The following is an 11,878-nucleotide window of genomic DNA, read 5'->3' as shown; positions in this document are numbered from 1 at the left end:
AGCGCTCCGCTTCTGAAACCGGTTGGTGGGGCAGGTCGCAGATCGCGGCGCACACGCTCCTGGTGCAATCAAATATGTACCTTACCTATGTGTGTGTAAATAATGCTGATATGAAACATGAAAAACAACCAGTAGTCAATGTGCAAGCTGCCAATTGAATGGTGATTTAAGCTACTCTATATTGGGTTCATATATTTGTAAATCTGACTCTGAAAGAGTCAGTGCCTCACCAGCCACGAACCTCACCGCACGTCACTGCATGGGGTCCAAAATGGCCTTTTCCCATAGACTTAAATTGGGAAGGAGACGCCTGTAACTCAATGGATAATATTTGAGGTGAATCTATTTTTTTTTCAGTACGATCACTCGCATAGACCTTATTTAAATCAGTTGTAAAATGCACGATTAGCCAAATCCAAAGTTATTTTCTTTCCACGGTTCATGTGAACGAGTCAGAGGAAATGGTTTGGTATGGTTTGGTATGGACTGTAACTGCGCATGCGTCGTACCCCACAGCTGTCCCAGCCTTCATTTAACAGGCCTAGTTGTCATGGATGCGGAAGATCGCCGGAAGATCCGTTTACTTGCGCTATTGACAAACTTTTTTTTTTTTAAATTGACGTACCACCGAGCAACTTTTTTAGAAATGAGTGAGGAAGAGACAAGAATCGAAACCTAAGCCGCGCCTTGGCTTTGCACTTTGTAACCCTTCCTACCGACAACCGTGTTTACTGAAAGATGGCGGCACAGACGGACCGCGGTGTCCCGTTGAGTACGGTGAGTAGAATAGACTCTTTATTTATATTTTCACATTCAACGTTATAATATGTGGTCAACTACTGCAGCTATAGCTTACGTGATCAGTGGGGTTAAATATACCGTCCGCGCGCTGTTTGAAATGCCCTGTTGACAGAAAGTAGAGCGTGTATTTACGTTATGGCTTATTTATAAATACGTTAGACTCTCTACCATAACAGTTTAAACCTATACAGCGATCTATGGTTGCAAACATTGGTGCGTCAGCATACAACGGTACTCTATGCACAATATAGTATTGCTCGTAGCGGTAATGACTGCCTGTAAATCAATTCACAAACGTCAATCAAACTGTATTTTTCAAGTATTACAGATGTGTAATGTTAACTCAATGGAAGAAAAAAAAAAAGAGTTCCCAATCATTTAGTACTTTCACAGTTTAGGTCCCTCTATTTTTGTTTAATTACACCGTGGGACATCACGTGTGCTTCATTACTCTTCAGTAAATAATTCATACAAGTCAAGTATTGCTCAACATGATATTGATTTACTGCAAAATAAACATTGTGCATGTAATCCGAGTTGGTCCAAGGAGCACCTAACTTTATCCTGCAATACATTCTCTATTATGCCATTTGTTTACACACTCCTAAAGTTTCTATCCCTCTCTTTGACTCCCTTCTCTAAACCCCATTTATCTTCTTTGTTTGTGTTATTCAGTGTTGGTCTCGCCTTCATGCAAAATGAATGGTGCTTATATTCTTCAGTATTTACCTCCCATTCTCTTATCCAAGACACGCATTCATTGCAGTTAGCACATTTGTGAAAACAAGATACAGTTTCACTTTCAGTTGTATCAGCACAGACTGCATAAGACATGTGCTGGTATGTATAAAGCCATTCATAGTAAAAGTATTTGTGGGGGCTCCTCTGACAAAGGACACACTCTCTTTCTCTCTCTTCCCACATTTCCCGTCTCTCTCTCCCTCTCTATCCTTTCAAATGTCAAAAGAAATGAAGAAGACCAAATCATTTTCCAACCATAAACATATAGTGTTATGACTCAGCTCCCAGATCATTAGCTCCAGAATTTCTCTTAATCTTAACTACAATCCACATCTATGTACATTGTCAAAAGTGCATGAATTCTTATGTTGGTTGGGCTATGACATACAAAAACACACAATACATAATAAACACAGAAATGACACATTCTATATTTATGCTAGATTTGCATGTCGATTTGCATGTCGATTTGCATGTCAATGTGCATGTCGATTTGCATGTCGATTTGCATGTCAATTCCCACAATCCTCGTTCTGTTTGAAAGAAACACGCATTATGTACCACATTTCTGGCAGTGCCCACCTGCAAGCCTGTGTAAGGCAGCCAGGCTTCCGCTCATGCATGTTGATATCCAAATCCCAAAATTAGAAACCGAATCCCAACGAACAGATAGTTGTATATTTGGGTCCAGCCTCTCAAAGGTCTTCCTGACATGTGGCGTGAGTGCCACAGGTCTGTAGTCATGGAGTGTGCCGAGACGTCCTTTCTTTGGCAGTGGAACAATCTAAGAAGTCTTCTGTAGATTGGGCACCTTCATGAAAGATTAGATTAGACTCCTGCAAGCTGCCCAGCACACGCTATGAGAACTTTGTTGGTTCGGAGTCTGGAAAGCTCCGTTTCCACCTGGGTGGCAGTAAGGCTGCACTCACACCAAATCAGGCATTGCGGTGGAAAAAACGCCGTTTTAAGTGACACTCTCATACCTCCGCACAACCCTGCACTACTTGTCACAATACTTGATTTGGGTAAGTGCATACTAAGAGCAGGGCAAGGCGGCAAAAGTGGGTGGGGACCCATACACATTGTTTGAGCATATCGGAGTGTGAGTTGTGTCGAAACCCTTTGAAGAACAGATTCAGTTCTTAAATTCTGGGGCCCTTTGAACTCAATCCGTTCTTTGAGAAGTGCTAATCATGGGTAAAATGAGTGTCTGCGAGTTTACTCATCATTTGAGTGCATCGATTAAAGTTATGAAACCGTCTCAAAAGAGACTCTAGTACTCAGAAGCACTACACCTTTCGTCTACCGGGGGCCGTCAAAATCAACACGCAATGAAAGTTCCTTGTAGTAGCTTTAGGGTTAAGGACACAGTGATTGAATTTGAATAGATTGATGAATGGAAATAAGGCCATTTTAATGTAGGCTGACTATTCTGTACCTCTTCCTTGCAGCTTTCTCCCAAGTTTCTTCATTCAAACTCCACCAGCCACACCTGGCCCTTCAGCGCCATCGCTGAGCTTATAGGTGAGTCATCGTCACGTGGTTGTGTTTGCAAGTGAAACAAGCAGCTTTACATGAGTTTCTATTTTACTACACAGTGATGGCCCCAGTTGATTTGCATGATTGGGTGTCTTTGGATGATACAAACAATGATAATCCTATTTAGCGAATTAAACTAGCAGCGATGTTTAAAGTGCAATTGAGATTCATTTTTTTCGACCACCAGGACAGATTTACACGAGATATTTAAAGTATTAAATATCTCTTTCCCAGTCATCTTCACAGCAAACAAACAACCAACTAGCCTGCAGCATATAGGTTTGAATTTAACAATACTCTGAAAAGAGCCTGATTCAAATACCAACATGTGACCTTTGATGAAATGGTGTCGTAATGTCAATCAGGTCACCACTTAATACATTAATAAATCTGAGAAACATGAGTCTTTAACCACCCGGACAAGTTTGAATGATTTAAAAAAAATCGGCAAGTATATAAAAACATTTACTGCCTGCTTGAGTCACCTCTCTCACTGGTATGTGAAAGCTTTTGAATAGCTTTGAGGTCATGAAATACGGTATCAGAAGAGTGCAGCGGCTCAACTCTAGTTCAAATCTTAAGTTTACCACGATACAAATCTCAACTCATTGTAGAAAAACATAAATATGTGGTGCATATACTAGATTTCCGTAGCAGGTAGTGCTCCACCTATTATACAGTATGTGCAATAACAACAGCGATGCTCCTTGTAAGCAGTCGCTTAAATGTCACACGCGGAGTAGTGTGAACTTTAAATGCTCGAGGTTGAGATTGTTATGTGAATTTAATTTGCTCCTGGATTGTTTCTTTAACAGACAATGCCTACGATCCAGATGTCAGTGCCAAACAGTTCTGGATTGATAAGATTGCGGTCCAAGGACAAGAATGCCTCAGCTTTATGGATAATGGAAACGGTCTGGATCATGAAGCACTGCATAAGATGCTCAGGTACTGTCACTTGGTATTTTATTTGGAAATTATGGAAAATGTGTAAAGGCCCACTGGACATTGACATTGCACTGCCAACAATGGCATCCATAATGACCTTTTACAGGTGAATGTTGTACATGATGCTGCATTGAGGTGTGTGTACACTCACTGAATGATATATCCGTGTTCCCCCTCTAGCTTTGGGTACAGTGACAAGCCTACTATAAAGGGTGTGAAGCCGATTGGTATGTATGGCAACGGTTTCAAGTCTGGATCCATGCGTCTTGGCAAGGACACCATCGTGTTTTCGAAGTCGGAGAGGGCTTCGTGCGTTGGGATGCTCTCTCAAACCTACCTGACAGAGACTGGTGCTGACCAAATAAGTGTACCTATTGTGTGCTTTGAACAGAGAGAGAGAAACAAGCATATCCTTCATCTACTGCATTAAGACATGTTTTAGAGAAGCACATTTTCTCTCAATCCTACACCCTGACTGTCATATTTTCCATTTCTCCTTATTTTTCATTGCAAGTTGTCCTTAACTTTGGCTTTACTCAGTGCAAGAGAGGAGCACAAAGCCAGCCTGCAGGACATCCTGCGCTATTCCCCTTTCAAGACACAGGAAGACTTGCTTCTTGAGATCGATGCCATCAGTTCCAACTGGTCCACAAAGAAAACCGGCACACGGATCATCATCTGGAATCTCCGCAGGTCTGTCTGTAGTTCCCACATACAAACAGGAACCAGGTGCTAATGCCTGTATGTGCCTCAGATTTGTACAACGATCAGATAAAGAAGATATGTCGACACCCTAACTACTAACCGTTGAACTCTCAGGACATCGTTCCTACAGCAAACTAACATGAACACAATTACAGTTCGAGGTAATAAGCAGCATTCAGCTACATGTGTGCATCAAACTGTCAAAAATAGTTTGTTGCTCGACCGTTTGTCCTCTCCGGCTTTTAGGCCGCGCTTCCAACAAACAGCAGGGCGGTTGTTAAACTTGGTTATCAATAATCAATAACACCAGTGTTGCATTTGATTGTCTGTTTGTTACTGATGGGCTCTTTTCCTGTGATTCAAGAATAATCAACGTTAGCCTTTAGGGAGCCCAGATAATCCAAAGACTGTAAGACATGTTTATGTTTTCAACAGGACATCTACTAGAATGACGGAGTTTGATTTTGAGAAGGATCGTTACGATATCCGAATTCCATCCGACGTCTACGAGGAAATGAATGACGCTCAACATCCAGACAGGGTCACGTCACACATCCCTGAGAGTTTTTACTCACTGCGGGTAAGGAGCAGTAATGTGTACGTCTTCAAACAGTTGTTAGTGATTGAGTTGTACCTCAGCCTTCATTGTATATGCCTTATCCACACACAGTCACAAATTATGTAATGTTAAGCGTACAAGCATCAAAATTGAGGCCAATCCTGGTCCAATATGCAACTTACACGAGAGTCATGTGCCGACTTTAAGCCTCCAGGTCACAAATAATAAGCAGGAGACATCTTGCGTCCAGCAGGTGAACTTTTGGATTCACAGATTCTGTATTATTCAAATAGAAGATGCAGTTTCAAGACTTTTTAACCAAGTAATTTAACTTTCTGTGTAAAAACCATATCAGGCACATCTTAAAACATGCGTTGTTGTTGAAGCTGAGCCAGCTGTTTTAGTGGAGTCCATATAATTTATCGGTAATCTGTTGATATCACTTTCCATTTGCATGAGTAAATGTTTGATCATCGTTTTTTTTACTGGATGCAGGCCTATTGCAGTATTCTGTACCTGAAGCCAAGGATGCAGATCATCATTCGTGGTCAAAAGGTGAAATCTCAGCTCATTGCTAAGAGTCTTGCCTTCGTCGAAAAGGACCACTACAAGCCCGCTTTCCTGGTATCCTTTCATCGCAGAGTATCGATAAATGCGTTTGATTCGGGACATTTGGTATGTGCGCAGGAAGTTTTCCTTAAGTATTATTTCAGAACAAACGTATTCCTATTACTTTTGGCTATAACACCAAAAGTAAAGACCAGTATGGCATTATGATGTATCACAAGAACCGGCTCATCAAAGCCTACGAACGTGTGGGCTGCCAGCTCAAGGTGAGATGTGTTTGTTTTGATGAGTGTGCTTGTTTAGTACACATATCATCAAGGGTTTTTATGAATTCTATTAACCAGTGTTCGTGTTTCTGAAATGTTGCCTTCTGCAGGCCAACAACAAAGGTGTTGGGGTCATTGGGGTCATAGAGTGTTACTTTCTGGAACCTACCCACAACAAACAGAGCTTTGATGAAACGGAAAAGTACAGGTAATGGCACCAATGCCAAATTCTTTGATCACATCAGTCTGATTAAGGTTTCAGTGAGTTTCAGCTTGAACCTTGAACCTTGCACACAAACAATATTTTTCTCGTATCAAATCCTGTTACTGGATTATTTCTCAGCACGGGGCCAGTAATGCAGAAGTCTGGTTTCTTGGTACAGGAAAACTATGACCAATTTAGGGACCAAACTGGAGGAGTACTGGAATGAAATGCGCCACAAGAGAAAAAGAGAGGATCCAAACGCCACCACACCGATGGAAGATACCATGTTAGTAGATTTTGCAGTGACTGACATCATGTATTCTACACGCATATATGTCTAACCATGTTGACTTCCTACATGCTCTAAAACCTGTCTCTGTCTATGTCCTCAGGAAGCGCCCAGATCAGAACTGGGTGCAGTGTGATGAGTGTTTGCGCTGGCGCAAACTCCCGGATGGGATCGACCGCAACAAGCTGCCAGAGCAATGGTACTGCCGTATGAACCCTGACCCTCAGTTCAGGTAACTAGAGCATTATTAAAACACCTGTTGCAATAACTGTAATCTCCTGTGATGAAATAAACCAATTAAAAATGGAAATGCAAATCTCTTTTTGTAAAAAAGAAATGACAAACTATACTGTGGAAAAATATTTGTGTATTGATAAATGGAAGCGCCAAAAACACAGATACGCATTATTGAGATCAAGGTACTATAACCCAAACGCAGCTCAAGACTCCCTGGCTCTTTTCAATCTCTTATCTATTTTACCCTCACAGGAGCTGCCAGGTGGAGGAGGAGCCTGAGGACTCTGATGATGAGCAACCTTCATACCGCAAGACCTATAAACAACAGTGAGTCCCATTTCAGTTCAAGACACTGACACAAGTTTTGCCCCCAAATGTAATTGAATATTTAGACTCAATAAGAAATGCATGGTTTGTATTAATACTAATACTTAAACTGAGCATAATAAATGAAGGGACTTGCCTTACGTTACCCCTGTGGTTATTTCTTTTTTACAGAGAGAAGGAAGACCGGAGGATTGAAGAGCAGAAAATACAAAAGGTAAAAAACACTCTCTATACTGTAAATCACCTGCCGTTTCTCTGCATGCTTTTGTTTTTTCTGCACAATTTAGAATAAACAGTTATTTTTCTGATAGTTAGGTTTCTGATTCCAAAAAAGGTTGACACGTGATTAACAGTGCGTTTGGGAATTTTCATTTTTCTAGTTGGAGGAGACTAGAAAGCGCCTGGAAGAACAACGTCTGGCTAATTTCGTCAAGCAAAAACAGGTCTGTGGACGTCTGCAGGTACGACAATTATTATGTCAAAAGAAGTTTTAATAAATAAATAGCAGAAAGTAGATATGTTGTAGGATTATTAGTAATTACAAAAAAACATATCCCTATGTTTGAACCCTTTTAGATGTGGTTTTTAGATGCAACATCTTTCAGCTGTTAATCATGTCTCAAATCACTTTTTATGCAGAATGTAGTGTCTATATTGTTTGTCTGTATGAGTTGATTTAGTGGCAAGTGAGTTTCCCCATCGGGAATTAGTAAAGCTTTCTAGTCTAATCTTCCTTTTTTGTTGCGCTTGTTGACAGGCTGCCCATTCCCCCTCCACCCCCGTTACCCCAAGGAGTAGGTTTAACGCTGTAACACCACAAGGGGGTGCTGCAAGGGCTGAATCCTCTCCATTTAGGTCCCCTTCCCTGTTACAAACTGGTAAGAACAAGTGCTCTTCTTGTATGTGTGTGAGAAAGACAGAGAATGTTTATGAAATTTAAAACGTCTCTTTTATTTTTCTCTAGCTTGCAGCCCCTCCGGTAGCAGTGGTCTTCCAGTTATTTCTAGTGTACGCTCACTGTCAACAGCCCTCAGGTATGATGTTGTGTTGTTTGTGAGCTTAAATATATCCATTTGAGTTTGTTTAAGAAGCATATTTATTGTGCTTTGTGTGCATTACAGGGGGAAAAGAACACAGCCTGCTAGTCCACAAACAACGCCCAAAAGACCTAAAATCAATGGCAACGTGGATACAACCACATTAGTGGAAGTGAGCCCACAGAGCTCCCCATCACTGCTCATTGATAATAATGATAATGATGATAATGATGATAATGATGATACTGATGATACTGATGATACTGATGATGACATTTTCATCGTGGAAATCACCAGTACCCCCAAGCCAAAAAATCCAGGCTTTGATTTGACTCGAGTGAAGATGGAGCAAGAGCAAAGTGATGCTGATGTCGGCATGCTTTTGGAGTGCAGCGATGATGCGGCTGTGGGTGAAGCCCCGGAGACGAATGTTGCAGGAACAGGCCCTTCAGGGTCCGCAGCTGTGGGAACCAGTCCCTCCCCGGCACCCCCTGCTGAGGTGGCCAGCAGCACCACCCAGACAGAAGGACCCAAAGTGAAGAGGGAAGAGCAGGACCAAATTCAAACTGAAGGGAAGGAGAGAGCCGGGCAGAGTACATCCACTAAGAGTGGTAGAGAACAGAGTTCACATGTGGACATCGGTGTCTGCACTGTTGAGCAAAGCTTAATGAAGCATGAGAACAGTGGAGACACTCGCAGTGCCGAGCAAGGAAACCAGACCTTGCAGAACGGAGAGACGCATCACCTGGATAGCGACAACGTTGCGGGACCTCCCTGTGCGAATGCCTGTGGTGAGAAAGACTCTCCACTTCCGTACCCCAGTGTCACTGAGGTACAGGCCCAGCAGGACCAGCTCCTAGAGCTGATGCAGGCTACAGCTGTGGAGAGAGACTCTTTTCAAGAGCAGGTCCATAAACTTACCTGCCAACTGCAAGACGTGCAGGGCCGACTGCAGGAGCTGTCTCAGATCAATGTGAAGAAGGAGTGTTCTCACCAGGCCATCCAGACGGAGGACACTGAAGGGGGTAAGGACTACAAAGCTCTGTTTGAGAGGGCCAAACAGAAAGTCGATGAACTGATTCGGGACAAAGAGCTTTCACTGACGGCTACTGAGACCAAGCCTAGTGCTGCCCAATGTGAAGAAAGGGACATTGATGAAATTGCACTGCAAGTTGACAGTCTGATGCGAGACCTGGATGAAAGAAAAAAGGAGAGGGATGAACTGCGCACACAGGTCAGCGTTCTCGCTGTGTTTAGAGCTTGAAGTTCAAGACCGGTGATACTCTTTATTTTTCTTATTGCCAACAAATGCCATAAAAAGACCACAGCCAACAGCTTCCAAGTCTGGTTCCTCTGGACAGCCTCACACATATACTACACCCAACAAATAGTTTCTGACTGTGCACTTTATTTATAGGTAGTAATCATAAAGAATGAGTTGTGTAAGGTTGTATGGATATATATTATTATTGTCTTTTGCATAATTTACTCTCTAAATGTACACCTTCTTTTCTTCTTTATTGTGTTGACCTGCTTACCCTTCCTCCTGTATTCCTTTTCTTTTCTCCTGGGGATCTGCTACGCCACCAGTTGGACCGTCTGGAGGACGAAAGGGCAAACCTGGCGTCCGAGTATGAAGAGTTCAGGTTGGGCCAGCAGCAGGAGAGGGAAAATGCTCAAGGGGCAAGTAAAGCTCCACACAGAACCACTGATTCTCTGCTACAAACGGATCCAGAGGAAGCAGGAGCGACAGCGAAGTCCGGCACAAATTCAAGCTCGGATACATCAAGAAGGTTGGACTCTCCTTTCACGTTGAATGAATTGTAACTGAATTATCGCTATTTGACAAAGCCATCGAGGAACTCTGCAACCCAGAAAAACAATGACGTAAATCACATTTCCGCTTTTCTCTCCTCCCTTTAGTTTGATCGAGCTGAGGCACAACATCGGGCGTCTTCTCGTCTCGGCCTTCGTGCCGGCTCTGGACCTGGGACAAGTGAATTATGAGTGCGATGTAATTGATGAGATCCTCGAACAGGTTCTTTCTGATGAGGAGGCCGTTGCACGGGTGGGGCAGAGCTACAGCGCAATAAATGATTAAGCAACTCCTCGGATCCTGGAATGAATAACCATATTCTACCTGTAAATATTAACTACAGAATTTTATAATCGTGGGCGATGAACTTGTATTTAGTTGAAGGTGTTTTCTTATTAATGTATAGTAAATTCAACATTATGAGCCGCTTTGCACTCTTTCTTTGTCTCAACAGATGAAAACTGCTATAAAATAAATCTATGTCAATACAACCACAGTGTACATTCATAAATGTTATATATTCACTTTGCTGATCAGATTTTGTTTCACAATGAAAGCTAACGGTTTTCTCTTTGATTTGAATTGAAGCATATTTGATATGTTTTCTATACAATATATTTTTGTATTTCCTGTCTTTGCTCTGTGATGAAATGCTCAATGGCACATTATCCTTAGTATCCTGGTGAACCCTTCTGGTAGGACAAACATAGAAGAGGCTGTCTTCCAGACTACAAAAGTTTTAGCATGAAACAATATTTAAATCCCAGAACGGAAATGTTCTATTGATGCATCACTAAGGAGCTCATCTCAACTACTTGATCTACTTCTGGGTGTCTTAATCTATAATAATACATCATAATGTATCAGTTGATTTATAATTAATAATAATAACTGGAAAGTAAATAGCAACAAATGTGAAATAAATCTAGTGGCGTAAAAAGAACAATACTACCTTCCAAGATGTAGTCTAGTGGAGTAGAAGTAAAGTAGCATAAAATGGAAATACTCGACTGCTAAAGTTTCAAGTACAGTACTTGAGTAAATGTACTTAGTTTCCTTACATCACTGACCGTGATTGAGGACTCAATCAGCATTTTGTACTTGCAGGCTAGTACTCCTTCCCCTGAGAGGGGATTCCTCTTCATACAGCAACTATAGGTGTCAGGTTTTGACAGGTTTGTAAATCACAATGTGTGACGAGGAGATTTTTGGAGCTTTATTTATTCAGGAAGGCTCATCTCTTTATTTTGCGAGAGAGAGCAAATTAAATGTATTCAAGATTACAAGTTGAAAAGACACACAAAGCAACCATCACACACACAGACACACTAAAACATTTATGCTGATTTTAGATGTCATTAAGGTCCATTGTACATTTTCATGTAACTCACTGCTGAGTGTGACCTTTGTCTTGGGTAATAAATCACATGACACTCATACATGATATCTCAATATCCTTTGTAATAAAATACCAGCTTCCTAGTTCAATAAGACTTTGGAAGGGCTCAGAATAAAATACACAGTGTGGGTTGACATGCGGAAGAACACATTTCCATCACATTTAACCGAAAACTGAAATTACTTTATTAATTATATTTAAAGTCTAATGACTCACATGATACCTTCAGCTTAATAAGAATTGCATAAACTATATTAAAGGTTAATATGTGAAAACAGTTTTGTTTAATATACTTGATTCATGAATAGAATATTCCCCATAGAAAAGATAGATAGATGCACAATATATACAATGAAATAGAATAATATTAAATTAACGAAACAGAAGTGCAAATATTTAACCAAACAACAGAGTAACTATGTTATAGTTTTGTTTTCTACTT

General features: G+C 41.3%; 1 protein-coding gene across 2 annotated transcripts; it reads left to right on the top strand.

Moving 5' to 3' along the window:
• Positions 1-525: 525 nt before the first annotated feature.
• Positions 526-10,528, top strand: morc3a (MORC family CW-type zinc finger 3a). Of its 2 annotated transcripts, none has more exons than XM_076107095.1 (19): positions 526-777; positions 2,994-3,066; positions 3,897-4,029; positions 4,210-4,436; positions 4,566-4,722; positions 5,170-5,314; positions 5,789-5,917; positions 6,007-6,126; positions 6,237-6,334; positions 6,510-6,617; positions 6,724-6,852; positions 7,110-7,184; positions 7,356-7,398; positions 7,565-7,627; positions 7,942-8,062; positions 8,149-8,218; positions 8,306-9,455; positions 9,812-10,014; positions 10,145-10,528. In XM_076107095.1, exons 1-19 carry the CDS (start codon positions 739-741, stop codon positions 10,320-10,322), a joined length of 3,261 nt encoding a protein of 1,086 aa, XP_075963210.1. In that variant the 5' UTR covers positions 526-738; the 3' UTR covers positions 10,323-10,528. The 2 variants fall into 2 exon arrangements, with proteins under 2 accessions (XP_075963210.1, XP_075963209.1); XM_076107094.1 differs by having other exon boundaries at positions 7,565-7,645.
• Positions 10,529-11,878: the final 1,350 nt, after the last annotated feature.

Source organism: Anarhichas minor, unplaced genomic scaffold, assembly GCF_050575085.1.
Source record: "Anarhichas minor isolate MPS153535 unplaced genomic scaffold, ASM5057508v1 ptg000004l, whole genome shotgun sequence".
Taxonomy (NCBI): Eukaryota; Metazoa; Chordata; class Actinopteri; order Perciformes; family Anarhichadidae; genus Anarhichas; species Anarhichas minor.
The sequence above is the reverse complement of the archived record's forward strand: the minus strand, read 5'-3'. Positions and strand labels throughout refer to the sequence as shown.

Excerpts from the sequence above, each read along its gene's own strand:
- morc3a (XM_076107094.1), top strand. The coding sequence starts at position 739 with ATGGCGGCACAGACGGACCGCGGTGTCCCGTTGAGTACG. Across the intron at positions 6,618-6,723 it reads ACACCGATGGAAGATACCAT|GAAGCGCCCAGATCAGAACT; the intron begins GTTAGTAGATTT and ends CTATGTCCTCAG. Across the intron at positions 7,646-7,941 it reads AGGTCTGTGGACGTCTGCAG|GCTGCCCATTCCCCCTCCAC; the intron begins GTACGACAATTA and ends GCTTGTTGACAG.